At 40.9% G+C, this 13,547-nt stretch overlaps 1 protein-coding gene across 7 annotated transcripts in view; it reads right to left on the bottom strand.

Moving 5' to 3' along the window:
• The window catches only part of CD55 (CD55 molecule (Cromer blood group)), a 33,486-nt gene extending 20,563 nt beyond the window's left edge, over window positions 1–12,923 (bottom strand). For 4 of the 7 annotated variants that reach the window (XM_004470072.4, XM_058275127.2, XM_058275129.2 and 1 more), the window contains exons 1-6: window positions 12,693–12,923; window positions 11,721–11,906; window positions 10,185–10,376; window positions 7,196–7,295; window positions 6,187–6,275; window positions 1,402–1,590 (exon numbers count right to left, since the gene is read on the bottom strand). In XM_004470072.4, the coding sequence (XP_004470129.2) occupies window positions 1,402–1,590; window positions 6,187–6,275; window positions 7,196–7,295; window positions 10,185–10,376; window positions 11,721–11,906; window positions 12,693–12,780 (844 nt within the window). In that variant the 5' untranslated portion in view covers window positions 12,781–12,923. The remainder of the gene's footprint in view (window positions 1–1,401; window positions 1,591–6,186; window positions 6,276–7,195; window positions 7,296–10,184; window positions 10,377–11,720; window positions 11,907–12,692) is intronic. The other 3 variants (XM_012529639.4, XM_004470074.4, XM_058275128.2) reach the window with 2 other exon arrangements.
• Window positions 12,924–13,547: the final 624 nt, after the last annotated feature.

The raw sequence follows: 13,547 nt of genomic DNA, 5'->3' as shown, positions 1-13,547 counted from the left end.
GGTGCTAGAGACATCTAGACACTATAGGCAGGGCATCAGCACCCCAATGGTCAGCCTTAGCCTGGAATATATGATAACCCATCCCCCCAATGTTTCAGAGTTAGACTCATTTATAATTTTCCTACACATGGTTCTTCTATTCCATTTATTTGAACCTATAATTAGCACTACACTGTTAAATATATGTCCCAGAGACTTAAATCTTCCAGTTCTTCATATGCTGGGTAAGCCATGAATCTCAACAGAGTTGCAGCCAACACCTATTCTCCAGTTCATCAGACTCACCCAGGACAACTAACAAAAGGAAGATGATGGACAATGCCCAACCCAAGAAGCAGAGAGTACCTTCAACTGCAATCAAGACAGGTTCATCCATCCACCCTTTGGGATCTAAGTCCCCTCTCAGTCGAAAGCAGAGTTGCGCATCACCATACCCAAATCCTCAAGACAGAGGAATGAACAAACGTAAGGGGGAAATACAAGAATGACTAAAGGAGACTTCTTATTACTCTAGAAATAGAAGAACTTGTAATATTGATATAAAGACAGTGGTCACCAGAGGTTCTGAGGGGGAAGGAGAGGGAACAATAGGTGTAACATGGAGCATTTTTGAGACATTGGAATCATTCTGCATAATATTACAAGGATAAAGAAGAAAGTATGGTCAATAATAGAGAGAAATTCCCAAGGCAGAAAATAAATGTATATAATTCAATTGATTCAACAGCAAGGCTATGATTGCTTTCTCAGTTGTCACAACTTGTCACACTATCTTCAGTTTAACTTAAGATTTCCAGCGCCCCTCTAATTTAATAAAATAAATCACTTTATGTACTCTGTGTATAAACAAGGGTTTCTATATTAACTTACTGAGATTAACATAGGTCAAAGCAGCCAATTTAAACTAGTTTATGAAAAATATGACATATATATATGCCAAATATTTTCTTAAATACTTATTTTTATATAGCAGCACATGTACTCCACACCAGCAGTTCTGAGAATTGAATGAAAAATAGTGCCCCCAGAAAAATGCAAATACACATTTGCAACATTTTATATTCATTCTCAGGAAGTTCACAGAATCTCTGCAGCCCATATTTAAGACTTAAGAATAAGAATCCCTTGGAACAGATGTGGCTCAAGTGGTTGAGCGCCTGCTTCCCACATGGGAGGTCCCGGGTTTGGTTCCCGGTGCCTCCTGAAAAAACTAAAAACAAACAACAAGCAAAACAAATGGAGAAACCAACCCAGTGGAGCTGATGTGGCTCAGTGTTTGAGCACCAGCTTCCCACATATGAGATCCTGGGTTTAATCCTTGGTTCCCAGTGCCTATAAAAAACAGAATCCCTGATCCTCAAGACAGATAAAGCAAAAATATAAATAGGCAAACTGATTTACCTTTGCATTCGGGTCGCTGGCCACTCCATTCTCCTTGGTCATCATTTACAACACACTGCAGAGAGCTCTTTGTCGTCAGGATGAAGCCTTCAGCACAAGTGTATGTTACAGATTGTCCATTTACATAATTGGGCTGTTGCTCTTGAATTTTTCCATTGTCAATTTTTGGTGGTTCTGGACAAAAAATTTCTTAAAAAAATATTCCAACACCTTTTAAATAAATTAAACTTAGACAAGGTATTTTAACAAATAATTAAGACTTAAACATTTTAAGGATTTTTATTTTTTTAAATTAAAATTTGCCTCTTTTTCTAAATTCGGCATGGCCAACAAGGGATGCTTTTAAATAAATGCCCATTAAGTAATGGCGAGTATATTGAGAACCTCAGGTACAGAAAGCTGTGGAACATGAATGCTAACCTTGAGAACAACTTATTTATAGAAATAACAAAATTTAGATTATATATGCGAAACAAAAATTACAGTAAGTGCATGTTATATACCAAACTGGTACTATAGAAAGTAAATGCTGTATGAGTTCAGAGACAAAAGCAGGGGCAGTCAGAAAAGATTTTAGGTAGTTGATGGGACTTGTGTTTAAACCTAAGACAGAGCAGAGAAGTGAGCCTTGCCCTTCAGCCCAGGCGGAATGAAGCCAAAGGAAAGCAGCTGGGAATTCAAGTGGCATCCTTGGGAAATAAGAAGAGATCATTATGAATGGAGCAGAAATTTTTTTTCTTTTCTTTTCTTTTGGAGCAGAAATTTTAGATGTCAGAATTATATTTTATCGACTAGGGTCAACTTTTCTAAGCTTGTATCGACTGACAGCAACTTTTATTCAAAGTAAATCTTACTGAGAAGCTGAACTGGTAAAACAAGAACAAGCAGAATTGCTCTAGTGATCTTGTGAACAGAGGACTCTTCTTGGCAGCTGCCATGATTTTAAAAATTCAGTGGGGCGGCAGACTTGGCCCAGTGGTTAGGGCGTCCATCTACCACATGGGAGGTCCGTGGTTCAAACCCCGGGTCTCCTTGACCCATGTGGAGCTGGCCCATGCGCAGTGCTGATGCGCGCAAGGAGTGCCCTGCCATGCAGGGGTGTCCCCCGCGCAGGGGAGCCCCACACACAAGGAGTGCGCCCCGTAAGGAGAGCCGCCCAGCGCGAAAGAAAGTGCAGCCTGCCCAGGAATGGTGACGCACACATGGAGAGCTGACACAACAAGATGATGCAACAAAAAGAAACACAGATTCCCGCGCTGCTGATGACAACAGAAGCAGACAAAGAAGAAGACGCAGCAAATAGACACAGAGAACAGACTACCGGGGTTGGGGGGGAGGGGAGAGAAGTAAGTAAATAAATAAATCTTAAAAAAAAAAAAGTAATGGTTCCACAGTGCCTAGAACCATGAAGTAGTTTTGTTTTGTTTTAAGCAAGAAAGTAATGTAAATACACTATTTAACAAATTACAAATTATATTGCACTGAATGCACTTAAGTACCCAAAGAATAGCAGCAAATTTATAAATTACTCTCGGGTCACTGATGAAAGCAAGGAGCAAGAACAAGCTAATCTGATTTTCACTAAGCCAGGGTGTACAGTGACTACACACATCACCATTAGCTTAGTTCTGACATTTTCTGCCCATCTAGTACCTACCAGGCTTTGTTCTATAAGCAGAAGTGCAAAACTGAGTAAGAAACAGATCTCATGTCTTAACATTGAGTGGGGCAAAAGGTTCAAAGCGATCATTTCAATCCAAAATGGTGAAGGTTCTATGTAAGTACGCACTCATGTGGAAAGAAAGAGGAAGGACAGTTTCCATCCTCAGGCTGAGAGGCAGCCTCCTGAAGTCTTACACCAGACCTTTTAATGAAGAAAACATAGCCGAGCCCAGCAGGGAGCAGAAGGAACTTCCAGACAGAGGCGGCAGCATAAACGATGCTGTGGGGCATGAAGGGGCATGAGGTTCATGGAAAACTGCGGCAGCATAAACGATGCTGTGGGGCATGAAGGGGCATGAGGTTCATGGAAAACTGCAGGCAGTTTGCATGCACTGAGCATAAAGTATGAGGGAAAACATGAGCACGGAGAGGAAGGTGGACCGTGGCTAGCCTTGCCCTTCATACTAAGGAGTTTGGACTTGGAAAGTGATGGGGAGACACTAATAAACTTTGAGAAGAAAAGAATCGCGCCACATTTGTGTTTCCTGTCACTCTGGGTAGAGTATGGATGAAACATTAATGGAGAACAAAGAATGAAGACTCAGGATCACCCCTGAACTCAGGCAACTGGGACTCCTGCTATGGGCCCTATACTTTAAAGGGCCCTCCTCTGGCTGTGCTTCTCTCCACCAAGTTGGGCATCTGCAGGGCTAAGAAGATAGGCTGCATGAGAGCCCATGCTCCTTCCCCACCATTCCAGCTCATGCTCCAGGAACTCAGAATCCTCTGTGCCAACATCCCTTCCAGGGCCTGAGAGGGTCTCTTCCTCTGGCCCATATTCACAAGAGTATGCTGATATGCAAGTCTCTTGGCCCAAGTCTCTTGGCCCAAAGGATAATGGAATGGGAGAAGGGTCATGGCGGAAAGTCTCAGGGGTTTGCTCAGGTTGTCCACTTCCAAGCATCAGAGGCCCCTCATAGTGTGGGCAGGAGGAGGCTATTTCACCGAGGGGTGGGTCTTAGGCCAGGGACCTCTATTTATACTCTTTCTCTGGCCCTGAAAATGTTAGGGGTGCTTCTGATTGCAATAGTCCAGATGAGGGATAATAAATTACATCAGAGGTAATACTGATGGAGGATAAAACACAGGCTTGAGAAATAGATTAAGGGGGTAAAGCAAAATAATTGAGTGATTAGATATGGGGGGTTAAGATGAAGAGAGGCATATGAGATGAATGACAGCCACTGGGTGGCAGGAATTGATTCCAGGCTAGCAGGTAGCAGCAGTTTACTGGAATCACCTTTGAATAAAACATTGTAAGAGAAATAAGAAAAGGGATTCCTTTGACAGGCCAGTTCTGACAATGGGGTTTAATTCACAGGTAAACAAGTACCACCTCTCTTTGATGTATAACTAAGAAAAACTCTTGAATCTTTCTGTAATTTTTTGTTTCTCTGACACACGCTAACACGTGTGGGTACCGATGTGACTTCACGTGTCCATAAGCCAGGGATGCCTACTTGAGGTGAAGCAGCAAAATGTTTGAGAATTTACTTTCTACTCAATTGCTTTGCCATTTTTAAAACAGAAAAGTAAGTTGCAAGGAAAATCAAAACTAAAGTGTAAAGGAAGCAAGGCTTTGTAAGGCTTGTTGAAGATCGTGGGGTTGTTTAGGGCAGTGACTCTCTCCTTTGGGATGCGAAAGTCAGTGTTTATTGAGTTGAAGAGATGGAGAAGAGAGTCAAGGAGAAAGATGTGGACATCAGGATTTCACTAAGGAGTTCAAGAAACCAGTAGGACTGTGGCTGAGCCACAAGCAAGCACGAAGATAAAGGGGGCATACAGTATAAAAGTTCCTCTCTGGTAGCGTATCTTTTTGGTGTCCTGATTTCTGTGAAATTCATGACAGCAGGTGCTTATGAAAATATTGCCCTTAGACGGCATGACTGCTTGTCAGATTTTGTGACATGCTGCCTGGGGCAGGAAAAGATGCAGGATGGCTCCTGGCTGCTGCCCATCTTTCCAATTGTATTAGTACCATTTACAACATCTCTTACTGGATGGCAGTAATGGAAAGGCGATAGTGGTGTTAAAAGTAACATGAGTGAGAAAAAGGAGTAGAAGCCAGGTAGAATGTGAGTGAGCTCCTTCATGGAAAGGGCTTCATTTGATTTGCCTTCATATCAGTTGACCCCACAGCCTTCCTACCATAGAATGTCAATCAACAAACCCTTGCTAAGTACAACCCTTGTATTTAATTACAGTAAATATATTCCAGTTTTCTTCTCCTAATAACATCAGAAACTTGAATTTAGCAGTATCTTTGACAATAGTGTTTTCAGAAGTCACTTGCAAAAGTGTAAGTTAAGTGTAGAAAGAAAGAAGTATGATAGAAATAAAGCACATATTTTAAAATGCTGCAGATATTTTACTCCTCTCGAGTTTCTGGAAACAAGTATCTCTAAAAGACATACACTTGGTTTGACATATCCATTGGTGATACTATTTCTTTGTCCTCTCTTCCCTTGAGAAGTTAAGATTCTCAAGTGAAGAAATGTATTTCTTCTTTATTATATAAACTTATTTCTCGAATGATAAAAATATTTTATAATCTTTGTAATTCTAAAAGGGACTATGACATGGGTCTTAGAAAAAGGGACTAAGACATGGGTCTTAGAAAAAGAGATGGGTTTGAAGTCAAATGATATGGATTAAATGTCTTCTTTTACTACTTATTTTGGAATTTGTATTTAGTCAAATGGACTCTGATCATAGTATTTTCATCCACGAAGTTATGAAAAAAATTCTGTATCTATCTTACTTGAAGTTAGATGTAATAGTTAGATAATAAATGACCAAGTACAGTTCAACTAGAAGTTTGTTTTGAGTCCTCATTCTATAGTTAAGAATATTGAGGCTCAGAAAGGCATGATAACTTACTGTCACAACTAATCAATGAAAGAGGTTCACTAAGAAAGAGTTTTAAATTACCTAAGACACTCAGGTGTTGAAAGGCAGGGGACTACAGACATATACTGTGGACAATTCTAAATGAACAGAAAGTAATTTGCCATTGATTACTTAGCCCAAAACCCAAAAGCTTAGATTTTTAAACAGTCTTACGTTGGCATTCTGGCAATGGATCATTCCACCCAACACTGCCGTTTCTCATGACCGTACAGTAACTAAAAGTTGAACCGACTAACTTGTACCTAAAGCAAACGGGGGAGAAAAAAGAAAAAAAGAAAAAAGTTAAGACCCATTCATGCATATTTGAATTCCCTCAAATTCTTCAGACTATCCTCTTAAAATAAAAATCAAAAAGTATAAGACATACAAAACATTTTTATTTGCATGGGGTATATGTCAGATAATGTAAAATTGTTTCCAAACATTTTTAAACAATATGGATGCTTGTATTTTTTTATATTTCTGAGTTCAAAAAAGTCAATAGAGCCTTCACAGAATAATGAAGTACTCTCCAGATTCTATAATAATAACCCAAACATCTATATTTAGGCACTGGAGACAAATGATACTGATTTTCATTTTGTTAAAAAAACAGGGACACACACACACAGACATACAAACAGTAAATTAGCCCAATTTAATTTGCAAATATTAAATGAGAAAATGAATGTAAAATTTTCAGCAGTGTCTGAGACACAGTGGTGTGCTCCTTTTACCTATTTAGAGAATAAAAAATTTTAACTCATGATATTATATAACAGCTTACATATAGAAAAACTCACAAGCTAATTCGTTATTGAGATAAACTAAGATTGCTTGCATGTTTCCTACTTCAATGATTGTAAATTCCTAAAGCATCACAAACATTTCCTTTTGTTAAATTTTGCTGTTTACTAATTACTTTAAGTTTAAAATGTCATATTGAATTACATATCACTAAAATCTAACGTTCCAGAATTTGGTGACACAAAGAAATCTTCCTTTCTTGTTTCCTTTCATGAAATTTAACTGTAATGAGCTCGTGATAAGGATCTTTCATGAGAGGGGAGGCTTTAGTTGCTACCAACTTGTAAAAACTATCCATGATTCTAAAACCTCAATCTTAAATCATAATTTGATTTTCCCTTTTTGAATATAGAACAATTAGTGTGGCAAAACTTACCCTTTGTCACATGAGAAGAAGATGCGAGAGCCAAATAATATATTAGTCGTTATATTGACTTGACCATTTTTTATTTCTCCAGGATTAGGACATGCTTTTTCTAAAAAAGAATACAAACAAATTAATTTTTTCATTAAATTATCAGGCACATACATGCATAGTCATAACTGGAACCACTGATATTTCTAATCTTTAGGCTTCCTTAATTCTACTTTCATGCTTGGATAAATTTTTAGAAAGCAACACTTTATACTTATTTTATACTTATTTCATTTTAGGTAACCTTAAACTAATTAAATGTGAATTCTGTAACTGAATCAATATACCTATCACACAACATTTAGTTTTCCTAATTTAAAATAAAACAGTCTAATGGTTCTTTTAAGAATCACTCTAAATGATGATATATGCACATAGCATTCCAGCATGAAAGGGAAGAAATATTATTTCCCCAAACACTATATGATTGGTAAGGTGCAAAATGTAAACCATAATGTAAACAATTGATCATGGTTAATAGCAATGCTTCAATATTTGCACATCAATTGTAAGGAATATACCATACACATGTAAAATTTATTAATAGGGACCAGTGGGAGAGGGGGAGGTTTGGATATAACGGAAGGCCATATATTTTCTACGTGATTTTCTGTAACATAAAGCTTTTCTACAGTTAAAGCAAAAAAAAAAAAAAAAAAAATTAAGACCCTGGGGGAACATATGGAAGATATTGTCACTGTACATAAAAGATAGCAGATCTTATGATAATGAAAAACATAATGGAAAAAAATTATTTTTAATTTTTGTGTTTTACTTATTATTTATTAGTATTATTTTCTTTTCTTCTTTTTTTCTTTTTTGAGGGGAGGTTTTTGGCAGGGAGGATCACTGGTGTGATGTATAAGCCATGGGGGTAAGTGTGGGGAGGGCTGCGCCTGGGCCAGCCTCTATGGCATGTGAGTATCTTCAAGTATCTTCAAGTTGCTTGGTGGGTGGAAACCCATACAATAACCAAAAGAATATTGAATTCCCATCCTAGGAAGTCCTGCTCCATTCTCTAATAGAGCACCAAGAATCCCCCAAGTACATGGGCAGTGCCTAGAACTGTACTTAGGGACCTTTTCTTGAGCAATTGAAACTTAGCCTAGTACTATATATTGCCTAACAATTATCTCCAGAAAGCCTTCTTGTTGCTCAAATGTGGTCTCTCTCTAAGCCAAACTCAGCATATAGATGCACTATTTTTATCTCACCCTTCCTCCTCCACCCCTCCATCCCCCCACCTTTCATTCCCTCCCCCCGCATGGGATATGACTCCCAGGGATGAGACTCCCTGGCACCAAGAGATTATTATCAAGCCCCAATTAGTGATGCATTTGAAAAAAGACTTTGACCAAAAGGGGGGAATATTAAATACAAAAGTGTTTTTATGGCTAAGAGATTTCAAATGGGTATGGAGGTCATTTCAGTGGTTATACTTAAGCACATCTCAGCAGGACCTCATTGACTGCCACAATATACAGTACCTCAAATGGCAGGGCTCCTGAGAGCTCTAGAGGCATGTAGACACTACAGGCAGGGCAGACAATCTCAGGAACTTGGCACCCTGTAAGTGGGCCTTACTTTGGAATATATGCTCTCCAGTGTAACAGAGGTAGACTCATTTATAATTTCCCTACTCATGGTTCTTCTGCCTCTTTTATTTGAACCTATAATTAGTACTATCCTCATTAAATATATGTCCCAGAGACTTAAATCACTGGTCTATTCATATGCTGGTGGAGCCCTGAATCTCAGCAGAGTTGCAGTCAACACCCATTCTCCAGTTCACTGGACTCACCCAGGACAACTAACAAAAGGATGATGATGGACAACCCCATGCCAAAAAGCAAAGAGCATCTACAACTGCAGGTAAAACAGTTCCTTCCATCTGCCCCATAAGATCTACACCCCCTCTGAATCTGAAGCAGGGTGGGCATCACTGTCCCAAAATCATCAAGATTGAAGAATGAACAAACATAAGGTAGGAATGAAACCATGGACCAAAGTAGACTTATTATTATTGTAGTAACAGAAGAACTTGTAACATTAACATAAAGATAACCGGTGTGACTCTAGCAATGGAAGAAACTGTATCATTGATGTGGAGATAGTGGCCATGGAATTGCTGAGGTTAGGGAGAGGGAAGAAGAGGTGTGATATGGGGGCATTTTCAGGACTTGGAGTTGTCCTGAATGATATTGCAGGGACAGATGCAGGACATTATATATCCTGCCATAACCCACTGACTGGACTGGGAAAGACTGTAGACTACAATGTAAACTATAATCCATGCTGTGTAGCAGTGCTCCAAAATGTATTCACCAAATGCAATGAATGTGCCACACTAAAGAGAGAGGTTGTTGATGAGGGGGGAGTGGGGAGTGGGGTATATAGGAGCCTCTCATATTTTTTAATGTAACATTTTGTGTGATCTATGTATCTCTAAAGTCCTTAATAGTGAGGAATGAACAAGCACAAGGAGGGAAAAGCAACTATGGACTAAAGTACACATTATAATTCTAGCAATGGAAGAACTTGTATCATTGATATAATGTCAGTGACCACCAGAGGTTCTGAGAGGAAGGAGAGGGAAGAATAGGTGTAACATGGGGCATTTTTTGGACATTGGAACTGTCCTACATGACACTGAAATAACAGATCCAGGCCATAATGCATTTTGTCAAAACTTATAAAATTGTGCGGTGCAAAGTGTAAACTATAATGTAAACTATAGACCATGGTTAGTAGCAATGCTTCATTTCAATTTGTGTTCATCAAATGTAACAAATGTACCACACATTTGAAAGATGTCAATGGTGGAAAATGTGGGAGGGGGAGGGGGATGGGCATATGGGAATTCCCTATATTTTTGATGTAACATTTATGCAATATAAAGCTTCTTTAAAAATAAAAAGAATTAAAAATAATTTTTAAAAATTATACTCACTGTTACAAAATTCAGCAGGTTTGGACCATGTTAAATCTGGAAGGCAAGTTAGATTTCCTGATAGAGTATGGATCCTTTTGTAACCAGGACGACAGTCATATTCCACAGTGGAACCCACAGGGAAAAAACTCTTTTCGATATAAGGCATTTTGAGAGATGCAAAACGTAGTTTGGTTGGAGCATTACAACTACCTAAAAGTCATAACAAAAGCAGCAACTATGAAGAGAGTTTAAAATAATGATCTGGAATTATCTGGTCCTTAAATCATCCCTCTTTCTGTATTTCCTTATACACATTTGGTATCTAACTACATTATATTACACTATGGTATTTAAAGCATATCAAGAAGCCTGTGGAGTGTGTATATATATATATGTAGGTATAGATCCCCAATTTTCACATAATACAATTCATCTAGTTGAGTACTAGAACTAGCCTTGCACAGTTCTGGTAATCAATAAATGTCAGTTCCTTACCCTGCCCTAAGGAACTATACAGCACCAAGTGGTACAGGGATAGATGAGAACCAATATTTTCAAACCCCAAGGCTAATGTCTTGGACAACAACAGTAATAACAATAGTTAATAGCTATTTAAAAACTCTAAACATTTTACACAAATACACTCATTTAATCCCCAAAGCAACTCTATGAGGGCAAGGATCAGACAACCCAAAAGTACCTAAAAGTACTTACAAACTGCAAAAAGCTGGACAAGTGTGAATTTAGTAAAAGGGTCATGGGATTTGTAGCCCAAAGACCAGAGTTTGATCCCCACATAGGGGCTGCTGATCTTGGGAAAGTTATTTAACTCTTGGGAGCCCCTTTTCACAACTGTAATATGGGGACAAGAGTTCTCACTACTTCGTGGGGTTGCTTGGGGAAATAAATGAAGTTATACATGTGGAAGAATCAAAGCTTGCTACCTATGCAAAGCTTTCTGTACTTCATCCTACTGCCTCCAATCATGGATAGATAACTTCCACACCTGATTTCAAAAAGTATTGTGGCAGTTTCTATGTTTATTATATCTTCTATTGATTTCAAGTTATTCAAAGGCAGGAATCAAGTCTTATTATCTTTACTTGTATATCTCAAAGCTAATATAGGGCTATGCATACAATAATAGGTTTTGAGTAAATATAGAGAGCTTTTTAAAATGCCATCGCAGAGTTGTATTTAGTATATCCTTTGCAAAATGAAACTTAAGAAACCAGATCACCTGTGTTATGCATCTCAAGGTAATTGCCAAATATATTCATATATAATTTACTCCCAAAACAATACCTATTGTTTGTTTCTCTATTAGTCTGTTCAGGACTAGGGGAAAAAAACCTCTTAATGAAGAAGCAGAACCTATTCAGGGAAGTAATGCCTTCAATTAGCTGGAGCATGAAGTGCCAACGAGGTGTGCCCTGGGGTTTAATAATGCTAGAAAACTATCAATTACCAGTCACTCTGAAGAGGTATAACAGCAAACTTAATAAAGACACATTCCATCGCCATAACTTCTCTAAAAAGAAATAAATAACTTACGATTGCAAAATTCTTTAATTTCTGACCATTTATTGCTCTCAAGGCAGAGCACAGTGTCTGGCTTGTCAGGAATTTTGTAAAAGCCTTGGTTGCACTTGTATGTTACTGTGCTGTTTTGAGGAAAACGTGTAAGACCTTGCAAAGCTGCCTCGGCATTAGGTATTTTCGGAGGCATGCCGCAGTCACCTAGGGAGGAAGAAGCCGAACGGAATGAAACACCGCCCTTCAATTCATAGAAACACTCCTTTCCCAAGACCAAAAAGCAAAGCTGCAAAGGCTTTCGATGCACATGTAACATTCCCATCCGGGGTGGACCAGATACATTGCAAACTTACTAGCACTTGTCACTTGTGCCTTGTCAATTAATTCAAGACTAAAATAAGTTGAGTGCCAATAACGCTCCCCCCCCCCTTCATTTTTTTTTAAATAGTGGTTTGGAATTTATCTACGTACTCTTTCTGTGCACACAGTAAGACAGACGTCCCCTTAGAGTTAAACCTCGAGAAGACGTGCAAGGCTGTCGCGCCTTGTGCTACACAGGACTGGACTCCGCTCTGGAGGTGGGAGGGGTCGACTATTTGGCCTCCCACCCTTAAAAGGGGGAAGACGTTGGGGTGGAGAATTCACTCTGGTGGAGCCCTCCCTTATGGCTTTCCCACATTTGGCTGCGCGACAAACTCAGTCCGTGCTTCCCCAGCCCTCCACGCGTCACCCCAAAACCGTGCCAGCCGGAATCCAGCACAAGATTCCCCAGTGCTGGTTAGCAGCCGTGATTCCACTTCCTTGTCCCCAGAGATCCTGTTGGTAGGAGCCCTGAGCGTTCAAGGTAGAGGATTACGGCCACAATTACCTTAGCCCACCCTCCACACTTGCCCCGGGGTGCAGGCCTCTCCTTGGTCTGGGAGACAGACCCCGCCCCTCCCACACAGCTCAGCTTGGCAGCCGGGCTGGGCTCTCGCGCCCCCTACTCACCCCGCACAGCAGGCGGGCACAGCAGCAGCAGAGCGAGCCCCCCGAGGAGGCCCAGCACCGCAGGGGCGCTGCGCCACGCGGGACTCATGGCACGTGGGGACAGGACCTGGCGCCGGGGCTCCCGCTGCACCGGCCGCGAGATGCAGCCGGCTGGAGCACGGAGCTGTAAGCGCCAGCAGCGCCCGGGAGTTTTGCAAGTCGAGTTAAACTAGCGCCTCCGACGCGGCCAGGGCTCTGAGTCACCAAAAGGGTGGGGTTAGGGAACTCGGGTGGAGCGATTGTTTGCGCAGCCCGGGTGCTGGGCGGGGCGAGGGCGGGGGCTCTGGAGTCACCCACGGGTGGGGGCCCTGGGCTTGCGTAGAGGATGGGGCCGAAAGAGGAGCCTATGGATTGGGACGCTGGGGCTCTTTTTCCCCCCGCTGCTAGGGTGGGGCCTGCAGTGAGCTGCCATCTGGAAATGTAAATATCTGCTTTCTCAGAAAACTAACGAAAAACCTCGGAGGACCTGTGGGAAGGGGAGTGGTTCTAGCGGCGCAAGCCCCGCTGCCCTGGAATCTGAGCTAACTCCAGTGACCCTTGAGCTCGCTTGAGTGCCGCGAAGCCGAGCGGTAGGCGCGGTGAGGTTCAGAGCTAGCCTGCCCCGAGAAAGAGCGGAGAAAGAGTGGGCACCTGTTAGGTGCCCACAGGAGGATGGGCGAGGACAACCTAGTGTGTTGTCTCCTCACGATTCTCCACAGCCTGAAACCAGGACGTGTGAAGTGATTCAAGAAATCGGGTCGCTCAGTACACAGGGGAGTGAGCATTGTTCATACCGTGTTTGGGTGGGAATCATGTTCTTCTCCGGAGTTCTCCTTA

This window comes from Dasypus novemcinctus, chromosome 13 (genome assembly GCF_030445035.2).
Source record: "Dasypus novemcinctus isolate mDasNov1 chromosome 13, mDasNov1.1.hap2, whole genome shotgun sequence".
Lineage (NCBI taxonomy): Eukaryota > Metazoa > Chordata > Mammalia > Cingulata > Dasypodidae > Dasypus > Dasypus novemcinctus.
The sequence above is the reverse complement of the archived record's forward strand: the minus strand, read 5'-3'. Positions and strand labels throughout refer to the sequence as shown.